Raw genomic sequence first — 18,427 nt, 5'->3', positions numbered from 1 at the left:
CTTTTTCATTTCCCAAGTAGGGAAACTTTTGGTTATTGTTGGATGAATGCGCTTTTTATTTGACGGTCACCAGTAAAGTTTGTTTGCAGATAATTAAGTTAGTGTTAGTGATGATGGTTAAGTAAAAAACATATCCTTTTTATTATTTTCCACGTCAGGACCTGTCCTGAAATTTTTTGTACCTGAGTGAACTGAAAAAAATATACCTTCCTATATTTAAATTTTATCCTTCTTATATTTTTTTTTGAAAAAATCATTAATAATTTATTTATAGTTAAGATTTTTTAAAGAAACACATTCAATGGAAATCAAAGCAAATTTATTTAATCTATTTATAGCTTCTGATAAGATTTTAACAATTTTAATTTGATAAATTAGTTTCTTTTAATGTATTCAATAATAGCAATAATAATTAATATTTATCAATAATAATTAATATTTATTTGGCTAAAATCCATTTTGGTCCCCCTAACCTACACAATTCCTTCACTTAATGAGAATTGAACCCAATACCTCTTATACAAAACAAGAACAAGATAATGAATCACTAGATTACACATTCCCTTCACTTAATATTGTAAACAACTATTGTTATATATGATTACTACATGAGTTATTCATTTTTTTTTATCTTACTTTATTCTAATTATAGAAACTAGTGCAAAAAAGACACTCTGTATCTGACCTTGAAAGTTACTTATATTGGTTATAGATTAATTAAATTACGTAAATTAGTATCTAAATTATTTACATAAATTATTTATGAAATCTACACAAATTATATAAATTTTTATTCATGCGTAAATTATAAAAAATATTAATATGTAAAATATAAAAAAATATTAAAGTTTTATTAATTTGTATAATTTACATATAATTTTTTATGTAATTTGTATAAATTACATAAAATGATTTATATGAATATTTTACATATTAGTTTATGTAATTATATTGATTTATATAATTAGAATAAAATAATTTATATATTAAATAAATTTCTATTTTCTTCTTTTTCGATATAATTTTTAATAGTTAACATATTATAATTACAAGAAATTATTCGGGGGTAATTTAAATATTTTAACTTCACTGATTTATTTTACGTATTAATATATATTTTAATTATGAAATTTTAATTAATATATAAATTTAATTAAAAATAATTTTTACATCAAATAAAGTTATCATTAATATAAAAGTTATTTTCATTTTTAAATATTTTACATATTTCTATTTTAATTTGGAATTTTTATTTAATATATAATTTTTTGTTGTAATTTTATACATCAATATAATTACATAAATTAATGTGTAAAATAATAAGTAAATTATTTTTATTTAAATTATTTATAAAATTTTAATGAAAGCCTGAAAAATAAAAATTAAGATTAAAAACTAATTTAAAAATGAAGGCAAATTATTATTTGATAGTATTAGATATGTGTTTGTAATGATAAATAAAGATATTATTTACAAGATTGACTAAGTTTTGCTAAGAGGTGTTTGCTTGAATTCACATTTGGATATTTAATTTTTATATTATTCAATTTCTTGTCAAATGCGCATATATCAAATTGGAGGAAACATTTGATCATGGACTGTCAATTGAAATCTTATCATTTTTTTAAACTGAAGAATTAAATATCTTGATTTTAAATAAGAAGATTAAAATTACGGATTAAGAATTAAGCATCACAGGAAAATCAAGTATATTTTAGCCTATTTATTTTATAAGGTATACATGCATTAAAAAATTAATTAAATGTTATCAAATAACTCAGCATCATAAAGTTTTAACTTTAATTCATTGTTGAAGTCGGAATCCATTGTAATTTTTTATTCAAGAACTTTATTTTTATGTCAATGCTAATAGCAATGGAAGGAAATAATGTCATACTCTTTTCTTTTACGTTCAACATTATACCTAAGTCATCAATTTTTTTTCTCAAAATTGTAAATAAATTTTGTTGATAAGTTAAAAATCACTATTAATTGCTCGTATTGTTTTCTTAAAAGAATTCTATTAAAAAAATTATTTTTATATAATTCTAAAATCATATATTTGTTCTTCTTATAATATTTATATAAACTGTATAAAAAAATGTGGTGTTCCTATAAAAATGAGCCCTTGGGCGATGGTCCACCTAGACTGCCCTCTAGGCCACCATTGTTCCATGCGTATTCGAACTAAATTAGGTATTATCTTGGTGTATGGTCCATATAATTAAACAAAATTTTGTGTTGGATTTAAGATTAGTAAAGGTAAAGGAGTGAGTGATATAAGTGGATTTGTGGTTGTTTTCGAATCCTCTTGTGATCATGATAATTACTTGTGTTTGTTCTTTTTTGTTTGGGTCCTTTGTGTCGTGTATTTGAATCTACAAACACAAGTGACTAACATGCCTATGAGAATGTTTGGAAAACAAACACAAACACACCAATTTCATCCACCCTTTTACTAACCCTAAATCCAACACATTATGTTAATCCAGCTGGACCTATATCAGGACAACACTTGTTTTTGAATACATATTAAAAATAATTAAAAAATGGTTTAATTACCCATTTAGTCTCTATAGTTTCCAAACTTATTCATTTTAGTCCCTATAGTTAATAAGTGACTTTTTTAGTCCCTGTTTACCTTTTAATTCCCAATAGGTCTCTACCGTTAAAATTGTTTAACATCGTAAATTATTGTTGCCCGCCGTTCTTCCCCGGAGCTCCCTCTCTTCCGGGAGGCCCCCGCCTTTCACAATGGCGAGGAGTGCGACTCCTCTCCCTTCGCCACCATTAATGTAGCCATGACCCTCAACACCAACTACCTTCGCGACACCATGACCACGGTGTTCTCCATGCTTCAACATTCGACGTGCCCTGAGGACCTGACCTTCCACTTCCTCTCCGCCCATGACGATGCTCCTAAACTCTTCTCTAGCATCAAGTCCACCTTCCCTTACCTCAAGATGAAGATTGATCGGTTTGACTCCAATAGGGTCCGTGGCAAGATATCCAAGTCCATTTGACAGGCCTTGGACTAGCCCCTGAATTACGCCAAAATATACCTGGCTAATACCATACCAGAAGACGTGAAACACGTGATATATTTGGACTCTGACCTAGTGGTGGTTGACGATATAGCCAAGCTTTATGGTGTTGATATGAAGAGCCAAGGTGCGGTGCGAAAACACACCAGCCGTCGGTGCAGTCTTGGCAACAATAATATGCTATGGTGAAGCATGGTGCCGCGGAGGTAGTTGGTGTTGAGGGTCATGACTACGTTAATGGTGATGGAGGGAGAGGAGTCGTAGTCTTCGCCATTGCTAGAACTGCGATTCAGCGATTGTAGACGTCAACTATGACTCTGAACCCATGGTTGTTGTTGTCGTTGGAATCAAATAAGGACTCGAGGTTTATACATGGTTGAGGGGTGGTTGCAACCATTGTTGACAGTGTTGGATGAATAAATCTATGGTGAAAATGAGATGGAGGGGAGTGGTGACGAGGATGAAAAGAAACAAAACATTTGTCATCTTCGTTGAGTGCTATGTCTCAAACGAAAAACCCTGACGTACACCGTGCTGTTAAAACCTTCCTCTCCATTTTCGCCTTTGCATGTGTTGGAGAGGTCAACGCGACGCCGATTTTGCAGAGGGCCCCGATGGTGAGGGTGGTGTGGAAGTGTAGTATTCGGTGGAAGGCGGAGACTTCTCAGAAGAGAGAGAGTTCTGGAGAAGGACGACCGACAGTAATAATTTGACGTTAAACAATTTTAACAGTAGGGACCTATCCGGAATTAAATGGTAAACTACAAGACTAAAAAAAATCACTTATTAACTACATAGACTAAAATGAATAAGTTTGAAAACTATAGGGAGTAAGTGGGTAATTAAACCTTAAAAAATATATATTTTTCCTTAATCTTCATCATTAACGCTTAACCTGTCCGCAAACAAACTCTTCTAGTCACCCTCGGATTAAAAGACCATTCATCAAACGGTAACCAAAAGTTTCCCAAGCAGGGAAATGAAACTAAACTAAACGATAGATAGAAGTTGTTAAAGAACAACAAAACGAAACCGTGGAAGAAAAGATTCCTCATCGGCAAGCAGGGGTTGGTTTCCTTCTTTCTTCTCTTGGGCGGGCACATCACTTCCCTCTACAAGTCAAGAATATTCATTCCTCTCTTCCTCTTTCCACCACCTATTTCTTCCTTTGCTTCTGTTTCGCTCCACTCCGAGATCTACACACTATTCCAGGTATTGCCTATTTTCTTCGCCGTTAAGATTTCAATTTTGCCGCGCTGTTAACACCTGAAATTGTGCGATATCCTATGCCTTTTTGATTTTTTTTTCTTTTCCTGTTTTGATTAGTTTTTACTGTCGATTATAATTGCAATTATAATTTAGTTCAACTAGAAATTAGAATGCTATCTCTTAGGAATTTGTTAGCTGTATTGTAAGAATACAAGAGTCTCAGTTTGATGCATAATAACAACGATACAACGGTGACGTGTGGTTGCGAGTGGGTATTACTTTGGAATTTGGATTAGGTTTTTTGTACAGTATCAGAAATTTGAGTTTGTCTGTTATTTTTTCCTTTGCCTTTTCTTCCCCGAAGGCGCGAACTTAGTTTTGAACAGTTATGTAGCTTCTCTTTGGCCTTTTGATGTTGGTCTTGCAAATGATATGTATTGCAATTTACTTTTTGTTTTTTTGTGAGTGTTTAGGAGAAGAGAATGAAGAGAATAGAATGATGCAGATTTGGGTTTGTAATCGTGCTATTTTTTAGTTTTATTGGGTTAGGGACTGGAAACACTACCCTTATGTTTTTGGTTGATGGAGATACTCTGTTGTCCTCTACCCTGACCACATGCCTTTTAAATTAGGCAAATTGAAACTAAAAACAACAAGCAAACCTTTTTTCCACTAGGAGAGATTGGTTACATAGATCAAACAATGTCATAATGCACTCTTATGAATCATGTCCGTAGACAAACCGTTAGCCTCCATTTTTGAAATGGTTTTGCCTATGGGTTTTCTTGATCTCCCTCTACCTCTAGTGATAGGGATTTCCTCTATTTGATGATTTCGTCCACTCTACTAATGTTTAGCTTCTATTTCCCAAACCACCCAAGGTGAGATTCTATCATTATCTTTTTATGATTTTTCTGTAACTGGTGCTACGCCAACTTTCTCTTTAAATTCATTCATTATCCTATCTTGTCTGATATATAGACTCATCCAATGCAACATTCTCATATCTGCTATGCTGAGTTTATTCTCTTGTCATTTTATTGCCTAATGCTTAGTTCCGTACAAGATCACAAATTGTAATGCAGATAGTATTACAGATTAATTTATAGTATTTTGCTGCTTTTCAATTATTGAAGACAAGCTCTGGTGTAAGATATTACTAAAATGAGAATAAGAATTGATGAGTAACTATTGACCCGTAGTGCAGTATTGGGCAAATGCAACTGCTGGTGAAAATTGGGTAGTTAATTTGTAAGGTGACACACCTGGAACTTGGGAAGCTGCAGTAATGGATCTTGACGGAGGGTGTTCGTCAACAGTTAGCACAGGAGCACAGGCAATTCCAGGACGTTCAACACGACATGGTGGTGAGTGTTACTTTCTTGCCAGGTTTTCAACTATTTCTGTTAGTTTAGGACACTACATGTTTTGGTACTGCATTGATGGATTTTCCGATTGATGATTTTATATTTATATGTGGCAATATATAATTAATGAATAACTTTTTCTTTAATCTAGAGAACATTTAGAGAATGGAAATGCTTTCTTATTCTTATTGAGTACACAGATTATGCAAGACATTAACATACTCACTCGCACATATATGATTCTTAGTAGACTTAGGGTTTGTTTGTTTGAATACTAGCTAGAAGAGCTTTTGGGAGATTTTCTACTGGAAATATAGAGCTTTTTCCAGTTGAGAAACTCTCAATAGCTCTTCTAGCTTTATATCCAAACAATCTCTAGTGGAGACTATTTCCTAGTCTAATGCAACTTCCCATACACAAATTCCCATGAACACTAAATACATTTTATCATGTGATTGCATGAATCTTCTATTTTCTAAGTACATTAAGTATCATTATTTCCATCAGATTTGACTGACACTGTTTCAAACATATAGTTGTAGATGTGACAGAATGATTTATTTATTTACTTCTAAAAAGTAGTCTATTGAAATGAATGGACAGAGGCATATTGTGACTGTAAACTGTGTCTGAATACAACACGGGTGAGAGGTTATACAGACTCATTGCAATAATTACAAATAAATGGAGGATATTTGGTTTCCTCTTAATCAGATATCATGTGACTATAATCTACATTTATTACAGAATAATCCTACTAATTCTCAACATTCCCCCTCAAGCTGGAGCATATAAGTCATATGTGCCCAGCTTGCTACAAGTAAAGCTAATTCTTGGTCCCCTAAGAGACTTCGTGAAGATATCAGCCAATTGGTCACAACTCACAAGAGTCGATAAAACTTGTAATAATGTTCCCTGACTCAATCTTCTGTTGTATGAAATGACAATCAACTTCAATATGTTTGGTTCTCTCATGAAATACTGGATTGGAGGGAAAATATAGTGCTGCTTGATTGTCACATATAAGAGTCATCTGTGTAGTCTCTTCAAACTTGACTAATACCATGGCCCTGTATTCTGCTTCAGCACTTGATCTTGATACAACTTTTTGCTTCTGACTTTTCCAAGATACCAAGTTTCCTCCAATCAGCACACATTACCCAGATGTGGATCGCCTATCACTGGGTGAGCCAGCCCAGTCAGCATCTACGTAACCTACCACTTGTGTATGTCCCTTATCTTCATAAGTGAGGCCTTTTCCTGGAGCACACTTGATGTATTTCAGGATCCGCATAATTGCATCCCAATGATCCTGGCAGGGAGAGTTCATGAATTGGCTTACCACACTTACTGCAAATGCAATGTCTGGACCAGTGACTGTGAGGTAGTTCAACTTTCCAACCAACCTCCTATATCTCCCTTGATCCGATATGGGCTCCCCTTGATCGGGTAGCAATTTGACACTAGGATCCATAGGAGTGTCCACTGGTTTAGCATTCAGTAGGCCAGCCTCTTCCAGGATGTGAAGACATACTTCCTTTGGGAGATAACTAGACCATCCTTGGATTGAGCAACTTCGATACCTAGAAATGGAGGATATTTGATTTCCTCTTAATCAGATATTATGTACCTATAATCTACATTTATTACAGAATAATCCTACTAATTCTCAACATTGTCTATTAGCAATTTATTTGAGTACTTAAAAAAAATCACATTTATTGTTTTTCTTCACATGCTACAACCTAACTTATCTTTTTTATTGTCACAAAAAAAAAATTACTTGTTTCAATACATTTTCTCTTATTGAAATGTGACTTTCTATTAGAGAAAAAAAAACTTGTGATGTTTAAGCCTTGACTAGGAAGTAAGTCAGAATTCTCCATTACATTGAAATTTAATTACATGTTTTTTCTTTAGACAGGTCCCTTTGTATTCTCTTTTATTTCTTTTGTTTTCCCTTTTCTTTTCTTAATGATACTTGTATTGAGTGCCATTGTGGTGGTTTTGCAGCGTTCTATCGGTTTACACAGCAGAACCTTCCAGCATGTAAACCTGTGCTTACACCTGCAGCAGTTAGTTCTTTTACTGTTTGACATACTTGAATATTTCATGACAGTTGACACCTTATTATATGAAATGAATGCATTAAATCTCAATCATTTTCTATGCAGGTCATTGCTACATTTCTATTGATGGGTTTCATTTTCATTCCTGTTGGACTTGTTACACTTCGTGCCTCAAATAGTGTATAAATAATTTCTACTTTGTTGATATTATACACTGGATCTTTTTCCATTCTCCCTTCTAAATCTCCGTGCTTTCTACAATATTTATTTGACCTATGGATTTGTAGGTTGTTGAAATTGTGGATAGGTATGACATTGATTGTGTACCTGAAGACTTTAGAAGTAACAAGGTCGCGTATATTAAAGATGACTCAATTGCCAAAAACTGTTCACGATTGTTAAAGGTGATAGTTCAATTTAAGATTAATTACATCATTTACTGATTGTTGCTTCAGTGTTCAGTAATTTTCAATTTAATAGATCAGTGGCACTTAATTCCTTAATCTTCCTTCTGAATGATTGGTTGGCTTCCCCTCAAACATCTTTGGAATTTGCCTCAGGATTCACAAACCCCTTCAGTAACATACCCTTATACCTTCCAAAGTGGCATAGCATGATCTTGTATGCCCTGTTCGGAAACATGGAAATAGGGTCGGGAGAGTGGAAATAATGTTGGTTGTTTCATTGAATGGAACTAGAGTGGAAATGGGGTGGGCCCACTAGTATTTTTCCATGATATTTCTCACCTATTTCCATTCGTCTCTCTATCTGTTTCCTTATTTATTCTGCATTTCTCATCTATTTCCATTCACCTTTTCTATTTCAATCCACAAGAGAATATTATATGTGCTGCTGATGTTGACCAATGTTACAACCTCTCTAGTGGACTTAAGCCCAAGGCCCAAACCAACAATTTGGAGGGTATATACGAAAAGACATAAGAAGTGGGCAGGGAATATGTGATTAGGTGGAAGAGTGAGAGGAAGGGGTGGATTGGGTGTGAAGGGAAATTCTGTTATAAGTGGGGCCTAGTGAGGTGAGAGGGGGGGGGGGGGGGGGGTGGAAATCTGATGGTAGTAATGGCAGAGTGCTAGTGCCTCTGAAGGAGCTTAGCTCTTGGGTAGAAGGAATCTGTTTGCATTTATACTTTTTTACAGTCTAATACATACTCCAATTCTCAGTCATATATATTGTTATTTGTTGATTGCTTGTTCTCTGTGTTAGTTCCCTAACGACCATGAAAATCATGTCTGGTAGTAGATGGTGATGGGTTTTGGCATTATATGATATTTTCTTACATGTTGTTCTGCTGTTACTTCACTTTCATAACATTCTTTGGATGCTTTTTCCTCCCTCATTTAGTTATAAGTCACAATAAATAATTTTGGGCTGGGAATTAAAATGCTAATATCTGGCCAAAGGAATTACTGATAAAGTTGATCTTTCTACTGTATCTTGATTACGTTTACAATTTTGTTTAGGTACTTAAGCCAATGAAAGCACCAATTTACATATATTATCAGCTTGATAACTATTACCAGAACCACCGACGGTAAGTATTCTTTATTTTCTTCTTTTCAAATTCAATGATGAAGTCCTTAGAATAAGTATTACTCCCTCCAGACTCAATTATAAGCAACAAAAAAAAAACCTTTTTTGACTCAAATATAAGCAAATTTTAACTACTTTCACCCTATTTAATAATACTCTCTAAAAAATACCCTTCAGTTAAGTGAGATTCTATTTCCAATGAATCTTTTTTCCCTTGATATCAAGTTCCACTGAATGGTACTTTAGGAAAAAGTTTATTTCTTAAATGTAATTAGTGGAATTAAATGATATTAACTAACTTTCTTAATTAGCGTAAAAGTTAGTTAATTTTTCTTATATTTAGTTCCGGAGCAGTATTTGTCAAGGACACAAAATTCGCTTTACTTCAACTTTTATCTATTTATACTTTCTCTTTCACATTTATCTCCATTTATTTATTTGTTTTTTTTTTATCAGCCGTTTATATATTTGTTTGTGTGTTGGTCAATACACTAGCCATTTTTATATCATGTAATGGTCCTCTCATTTTTGGAAATAATTTATCGAGGAACTGAGTATATTCAATTGAGCAAACCTGAATGTATGCCCTGTTATGAACCAAGTTGGTTTTCTTGCTTTCATCAAATCTATTTTCTCTTTAACACACTTTTCTTAGGTTGTATTTGAACTTGTTGACATTTCTCCAAAGCAATTCTTGATTTGTTCCCTCAAGTTTTATTTTCTATCCCTACTAATTATTGGAAAAAATTCATAATTATGCCTTCTGCGAATAGCCACCTTCAACTTTTACTTTGTCTCAATTAGTCCTTGAACTCCCACTAATATTGCAGTAGGACCTTTGCTGTAAATGTACTAATCTAAAGCATTGATTCATTTTTCCCCCCAAAAGATTCATATTATCTTTTCTTTTATTTTTTCCAACTTCTTAAATGAAAAAAAATAATAAAAAAACAGGCAGAAGATAACATGTTTTATGTTCTGAAAACAAAAACATCATGGTCCAAGCAACATTACCAACCGAGCTTGTTGATTTAGAGACCAATTTTTTCACTTTGAAAGTCAACAATCCAGTGGTTCTATTTGGCTGCTCAATTTTCTTGTATGGCATCAGGAAAATCGTAGCCCCCAGCATAATAGATTGACTAATTTAGGAAATCCTAGAAATTTTTTAAATACTTAAATCCATTCGACTATGCAGGTAAGTGGCAACTTACTACTTTTTTGTTAACAATTAAAACAATCCTTTAAAACTTATCCATCCAGAGCATAAAAAATACCCTCTATTCATCCACCCCAAAAGTCAATGTGAAAAACTACCAATGTATTAATAAAGTGTCTGCCTTGCCTTAATTTTTTTTTCTTTCAAAATTGATTGACATGAAATGGTTCCGAAATGGTTGAGTAACTTGTATGTCTTGTACAGCAAGATCAGCCATACAGTTGTGGGGCCTTTTGAAGTTCAGCATCTGATTGAACATAGTACCAGTAACTGGATGGTATTTCTTTATAATATGGCTTTTGTTTATGTTTCTAAACAAAAGTTGGATTTTGATGTTCTTGTTTACAAGAAGACATATGAATCAATGGTTTAAATATAGTAAGAATCAATGATTTAAATTTAGTTACAATCAATGGTCAACACTTATTCGATGTTAGTTAACTCTCACTTAATGAAAGGACCTTTGTAAAATTAACTGGAGTTTAAGGATTGATTGGGCTGAAGTAAAAGTTGAAGATGCCTACTTTGCTAAAGGCATAAAATTTAAGGTGTTTTGTACACTGTTTTCTTAGTTATTCATTAATTATTTGAATAGGTCTTCCCACCCATTGCTAAATTTTTAAAATTATTGCTGTGTACATTGTTGGTTTGTCTTTGAATTTAATGTAATGTACTTAGCCAGATGACTTTGAGGTCCAATACAGGTGTCTTAATTTAGAGTCGATAGAGTAAAATGTTTTTCTTTATTGGTGCTTCATTGCTTTTCACCAAAATCATGAATATTTCCAGATTTACTTTCAACTATGTGATTTTATTTCTCCATTGTTTATTCAAATCTTTAAAATTTGTTCAGGTATGTCAAAAGTAGAAGTGACCTGCAACTCTTACATGGACTTGGATACAATGACACCAGTTCTTGTAAACCTTTAGAGTCCTCACACAATCTTCCAATTGTACCTTGTGGGTTGATGGCGTGGAGTCTGTTCAATGATACATATACATTCAGTCGTGGGCCATCAGAATTGAAGGTCAATAGGAAGAATATTGCGTGGAAGAGTGATCGTGATCACAAATTTGGAAACCATGTTTACCCATTTAATTTTCAGAATGGGACTTTAATTGGGGGTGGAAAGCTGGATCCAAGTATTCCTGTAAGTTTGAAGCTTTTGAATTGCATATCTAGTCTTTCATATTGTCATCCTTTCTTCCTGTGATCAATTTCCTTATTTGGATTTGAAATATCTTTTATTGGGAAAAACCAAGTCCTTCATTGGCTAGAGAATAAGGCAAAGATAGAATATATAAGTGGGGGACAACCCTCACCTCATGAGCTAGCTTTTGGGGTTGAGTTAGATTTAAATCCACATTTTAAGATGGTATCAGAGTCTATCCCAGATCCATTAATAGGCCACCCACCATATTATCCACACACTAAGCCCAAAAGTACTGGGTGTAAGGGGGTGTATTGGGAAAAACTAAGTCCTTCATTGGCTAGAGAATAAGGCAAGATATAATATATAAGTGAGGGGTAACTCGCATCCCATGAGCTAGCTTTTGGGGTTGAGTTAGATCCAAACTTATAGTCTAAGATCTTTTAGTAACCTACACTGCAATGCCTTTGCCTTTTATTCATCTATTTGACATCCAATATTTAACAAGATTGCTGACATGGCAGTGCAGTTGATTGCCATGTCAGCATTTCTATTAAATATAATAGATAGATCAAAATGGCATAACTAAAATAATAGAGGGACTAAAAAAAAAAAACTTCGTACCCCATTGCCAATAACGGGACCAAGGCAGACCATAAGTGCAATTAAACCTAAAAGATGCTTATTACCAATAGTTTAAATATAAAAGGGTTACTATTGTCATGCATTGTGCTGCTAATTTTCACTTTTGGGGCTTAAAATCAGGTTCACCACCAAAGGATGTATGTGTATGTACAAGTGGATTATCAATATGCTCCAAATCTTGTCTCACACATGAGTTGGTTACTCGGGTTAGTCAATGTCATAGGATTTATCAAAGATCAAAATTTCAATAAAACTCTTTTGAGTAAGATCTTTTTTTATAGTTTCTCCAAATATTTTCTTATTTTTTCTACTCATTTTGTTGGATTTTCATCCATTTGATCCATTTTTCTTAATGAAGCTTTTATTGGCCTTCTTTTCACGTAATCAAATCTCTCTAGGTGATTTTTCATCGTAGTAGGTTCTTCTCCAACATTCTTTTGGACATATTTGTTCCTAATCTTGAGTTTTCTTGCTTTTCACTCTGTGGTACTTGCTTTTCACTCTTGTGGGTACTTCTTCCAGAGTATCACTGGTTATAGTACAATTTTACTTCCAGTTCAATAGGCACTTAATGATAATGATTTTTACCCACCAAAAATTTATCCATTTCATCCTCTGGTTTAAATATATCACAATCAAACTCCATGTTACTTGTAAGATGAATCCAAGAAGCTTAAACTATGAAACTTGTTTACCATCATAAGTGGTAATATTAAAGGGTGGTTGAATGCACTAAGAACTCATCATTGTGTGGTTCAGGGATGGATAGATGTAAAAACTGCCTTACCACCATAAGTGGAGAGGTTGTTTCTGCAATTAGAATCAGTGACCAGTAGTGCAAATGACAACAACCTTAACCTCAATCCTCACTCTTGGATTATTGGTTAATGTGTGAATAAAAATATATAATTAATACTACCTCCGGTCATATATATAAGAAACAAGACAACATTTTCTTGGTTCTAATTATAAGAAACATAGGACTACTTTATTGCTAAATTTCTTTTGTACCCCTAATTAATTGGGAGGTCTATTAATGATATACACTCATTTTCCGATGAAAGTGGGTGCATTTATTGAGCTACCAACAAAACAAGGTATACTTATTGGTTGAATTTGGAAAATAGCCACCTCTTAAACCATGGATGATGGGTAATCTTGGAATAAATTAAAATTTATGACAAAATAATCAATCTAATCACTTTTATTGATCTTGATGAATTAGGGAATTGTTTCTTATGTAGAACATTTGGTAGCGTTTAAGTAGGTTCCACCATATGTGTGTTTTTCTTTATCCTTCCGCTGCCTTTTTGCCTTGAAATCAGTTTCTCACTTGCACTAATATAGGATGTAGTGTACGTACAAGTGAAATATTATTCAGTACCATATAGTTGGTCAAACTGAAGTTGAAATTAGGTGTTTGGTGGGTAGGGAATTAACATCCCTTGTAAAAGCTATTCATTTCCTCATTAAAATTTTCTTTATGTACTGATTTTGCTATTATATCTTCTTGTGTTCTGACCCTAATGCATTCTGATTAACATATTTCAGCTTGGTGATCAAGAAGATCTCATAGTTTGGATGCGGACTGCTGCTCTCCCTACCTTCCGAAAGTTATATGGTAGAATTGAAGAGGATTTGGATGCAGATGATGTCATAGTAGTCCACCTAGAGAATAACTATAACACTTACAGTTTTGGAGGAAAGAAGAAGCTTGTTCTATCAACATCAAGCTGGCTGGGTGGAAAAAATGACTTCCTTGGAGTTGCCAATTTATTTGTTGGTGCCTTCTGTATATTAATCTCCATCATCTTCCTGTTGCTTCATGTGAAAAATCCTAGGTAATACGGTGTCCTAATCTACCCTTTTGAGATTGATTCTCCAATACATTTTTTGAATTGGTTTCGTTTACATTTTATGCTTCCTTTTTGGGACAGACCTTATGGGGACACGGCCTACTTATCTTGGAATAGGAAAAACATTGCTAGCTGAATAGGTACGTGGTACAATGGTAATACTTTTCTTAAGCGACACACAGGATACACATTCTTGTTATTAAAACTGATGTATTTAATTGTAAAAGATGAAGCAGGGTAAACAATTCCTTTGGCTTTAACTATCATGGAAATGAGCCATTAGGAGTGGGATAGTTGAGTTTGGGTGGTTTGCTTGAGGTCATAAAATCAAACCTCAGCTTTGCCATTGTACACGCACAAAAAAAAAGGTACTATATTGAAATAGAAAGTGTGTATGTTGTATTGTATTTTGCTGGATATTTTTACAGAATGGAATTGAAACACTTATTAAACCATAGTTGCATGGGCTGCTCACTTGCTGTTACATACCAATATTCATACACCAGTTGTCTGGTAGTTTTACCATTTGCGGCAGTATTATATACTAGATAGGATCTTAAAATAAGATTGTTTAGCTTCTCAGAACATTATACTATTCTAAGTCTGTTTTCTTTAGATGTTTTTCCTCATTTGATTCCATCACTTTTATAGCCGATTAATTGTTTGTTGAAACATAGCATTCGGGAGAAATTCTGAGTCAATTTAATTATACTATGAGTACATTAAGTACAAAATCTGATCAAGGGCTGATTACAGATAATTACAGTCATAAAGATTTTAGGGTTAGTTCCTTATATAATTTGTCACAAAAGAAATTCTTTGAAAAGGTTGTTTTTTTAGTAACATTGCTATTTTTTTATATTTCAATTTATCACACTTTAAACATCTCCTATATTTATAAATTGAAAACACAAGCATATTCTTTGGAACATACACTTTAATATTGACTAAAATTTATTAGAAATCACAAATTTTTGGATCTTATTTATTTAATGAGTCTCACTCATGATTGATGATTTTGAATAAAATTTAATCAACAATGAGTGTGAGTGTATTGCCTAGTACTCCTCACCTTGAAAAGTGAGAATATCATTCTACTCACCTCTCTTGATTAGACATTCTTAATATGTTCTCTTTCTTTTGGTGGTACATTTCACCCAATATTTTGGTAACAACTATAAAAAAAATCTCTTTCAACCACTAAAGCAAAAAAAGCTCTTTCAACCATGTTAAGCTACCTTTATTTTATCTTTATTTCTATTCTTTCTTTTTAAGTGTCTATCTCTTTTAATTTATCTTTTTCATTTCAATCTATAAGTTGTATTTCAATAGTTTTTTTTAAAAAGAAATTGTCCTTTGTTAAAAATAATCTTATAACAAAATTTAAATTGTTTATTATATTTAAAGATTTTAATTTTCTTTAATTTTAATTTTAATTCCAATATAATTTATATATTTAAAATTTAGTTACTATGAATTTTAGCCGTTAAAAAAAAAACTTACTATGAATTTTATTTCTACAAAAATAAATATTTATCCTATATACATTTGCTAAAATTCTTCTCCCTCCTATTTTACTCGGGTCAAGTAAAATTAATAAATAGATGAAAAAATGATAATTTTATAAAAAAATCTTATTAACATTAATTTTTATTGTCTATTATTAATATTATAAGATTTATAAGTGAAAAAGTAACTAATTGTACATTTAAAAGCTAAATGACAATTATTATGAGATTTATTTTTCGTCTTATGTGATAATTATTGTGGGATGGAGGGTTTATCAAAATACTAATTCTTTTTGGGTTGAGAACTCAAGTTGGTTCAAATGGATTTTAAAATGTAAGTAATAAGGTGTGTTTGAACATAACTAACATTGAAGTTTTTTTTTGTTTTTAGATCAATATTAATGATTTGTTTTTTGTTGGGGTATAAACTAGAACCCACAACTTCTTTTCCTCTCCCTCTTAGGCGTTGAAGTTTTTTTTTTTTTTTTTTTTAATTTTTATTGAAGTTAATCTTTCTCCTCACATTCTTTTTTGTTTTGACTTGGAATCTATACAAACAATAAAATGAAACACGCATTAAGCCTAATTTAATACTACCTCTGATTTTTTTAAGAAACAAATTGTTATAGAATAAAGGCTAAATTGTAATTTTGCTTTTTCTATAATTTTAAATCTGCAATTTTGGTCATCCTTTTTTTAAATCAAGATATTTTTAAATATTATTTTACATGTATAATTAGTCAAGAGTTATTAGTTTTTTTTCAAATTATCAAACTTTATAAATTAAAAATATTTAATATATAAATCTTTTTAATTTTATTTTAAATCATTTTATATGCTTTATTTTGAATAGTTTACATATTTTTATTTTACCCATTTATAATTAAATTTCATAAATTATTTACATAAAATTTTCTGTAAATTGATTTTAATATATAGATTATTTTTACTCTAATCATCAAGACAATTAAACACTTGCTTTGTTTAGTTAACTATATTAACATTATTTTCTATGTATCGTTAGTCAAGAGTTATTAATTTTTTTAAATTATCAAAATTTATAAATTAAAAAAAATATAATATATAAATATTTTTAATTTTGCATAAATAAGTAGAGTAAAAATAATATGTATATTAAAATAAATTTACAAAAAATATTATGTAAACAATTTACATATTAATTTATGACATTTAATTATTAATTTGTAAAATAAAAATAAAAATATGTAAACTATTCGAAATAAAAACATATAAAATGATATAAAATAAAATTAAAAATATTTATATATTAAATATTTTTTAATTTATAAATTTTGATAATTTGGAAAAAAATTAGTAACTCTTGACTCATGATACATAAAAAAAAATAATGTTAACACATTTAACTAAAAAAAGACAAGTATGTTAATGTTTTATTGTTATATATATATATATATATATATATATATATATATATATATATATATATATATATATATATATGAGTTTAATTTCTATTAAGACACGTTTTATTTTTTATTTCATTTATTTTTTTCACATAAGTGTATAGTCTACGTAAACTCAACATCAACACCAATATGTCATATTAAACATAATGGACAGAAGGATCACAATTACTTATTTTGGAAAATAGAGGAATTAAATGTTTTAATTTAGAAATAGGAAACCAAAATCAGTGATTCAAAATTATAGGAAGATCAAAATTATAATTTAGTCTAAAATAAAATACATTATCACTTGTTGACCAAAGGTAGTACTATTATTATTATTTGTTTCATCCACTCCATATTTTGAAGGAAATTTACCCTGCCAACTTTGAACATGTACAACATAGAGAAACCTTACTTCATCTCTGTCTCCAAATGACAAGGAACCCTTTGAATCTTGAAGGGCAGTGAAAGTCAATAAAGCTTCATGGTTAAGATAGAGCTTATTTTCCTTCATTTCATTTTTCTCGATGATTTCCACAATTTTATTTTGAGGAGTGCTAGGAGTATACTCTAATACACTTAAAATGTACTTTTTTAGTTGATTAAAAATTACTAAAAAAAATTTAAAATTAGGGAAACAAACCATTAAATATGATATGTGGGACCCCCAATATTGCGGGATTTTCAATAATTTTCAACAATATAAGAGATAGTGTGCCCATAGTATTTCTTTATGATTTTGATTGTTTCTCTTCTTTCCCTATAGCTCCTTCCTTTTCATCGACCTAACAACTAATCCATGGTAACTCACGTGCACATTCTCATGATAAGGGTATTGTTATTGGCACTACCACTTTTGCTATTGGCATTACCTACATGGGTGCCTTTTTGTTTTATCCCAAATTTTCCCCTTAGAAGAAAACACTACGGAATCCTGATTGCTTTGTGCAATTGTGGGTGAAAAAGAAAACTAATAATGGAAGTACGATTTTGTTGTTCATTTGTACAACAGAATTGTGATTTCGCTGTATTTTTTTGCACCTCCCAATAACACAATGGATTCCGTTGTACAAGTGTTACGAAATTACATTTTTGTCATTAATTTTTTTCCACCTTCAATAACACAACAAACTCATAATTTTGTTGTGTTATTTTTTTTTCACCCCCCTATGAAATGAAATCATGATTCCATTATGTTTTTTTTTTTATAAAAGTGTTTTGATTTTTAAAAAGTAAAATTTAATGTTTTATACTGTGATTTAACAATCATATTTATGATGATCTAAGAAGCCAACAATGCCCTTGTAGAGCTTGATGCAATTTGAACCGTTTATTTTGTCGGTGCAATCTAGGTTGTTGTTGCTAATTGACTCACAAG

General features: G+C 31.5%; 1 protein-coding gene across 4 annotated transcripts; it reads left to right on the top strand.

The window, feature by feature from the left end:
- Nucleotides 1–3,972: 3,972 nt before the first annotated feature.
- LOC100789806 (putative ALA-interacting subunit 2) lies at nucleotides 3,973–14,568 on the top strand. 4 transcript variants are annotated; one of them, XM_041004897.1, is made up of 10 exons: nucleotides 3,973–4,256; nucleotides 5,461–5,620; nucleotides 7,634–7,695; nucleotides 7,795–7,869; nucleotides 7,977–8,093; nucleotides 9,171–9,241; nucleotides 11,313–11,610; nucleotides 13,807–14,096; nucleotides 14,193–14,251; nucleotides 14,339–14,568. In XM_041004897.1, exons 2-9 carry the CDS (start codon nucleotides 5,542–5,544, stop codon nucleotides 14,245–14,247), a joined length of 1,047 nt encoding a protein of 348 aa, XP_040860831.1. In that variant the 5' UTR covers nucleotides 3,973–4,256; nucleotides 5,461–5,541; the 3' UTR covers nucleotides 14,248–14,251; nucleotides 14,339–14,568. The 4 variants fall into 4 exon arrangements, with proteins under 4 accessions (XP_040860831.1, XP_003533852.1, XP_040860830.1 ...); XM_041004896.1 differs by having other exon boundaries at nucleotides 3,990–4,256; nucleotides 5,456–5,620; XM_003533804.5 differs by having other exon boundaries at nucleotides 14,193–14,568.
- The last annotated feature ends 3,859 nt before the right edge of the window (nucleotides 14,569–18,427 follow it).

Source organism: Glycine max, chromosome 9 (assembly GCF_000004515.6).
Source record: "Glycine max cultivar Williams 82 chromosome 9, Glycine_max_v4.0, whole genome shotgun sequence".
Lineage (NCBI taxonomy): Eukaryota > Viridiplantae > Streptophyta > Magnoliopsida > Fabales > Fabaceae > Glycine > Glycine max.
Note: the sequence above shows the minus strand (reverse complement) of the source record. Positions and strands in the feature narration are given on the sequence as shown.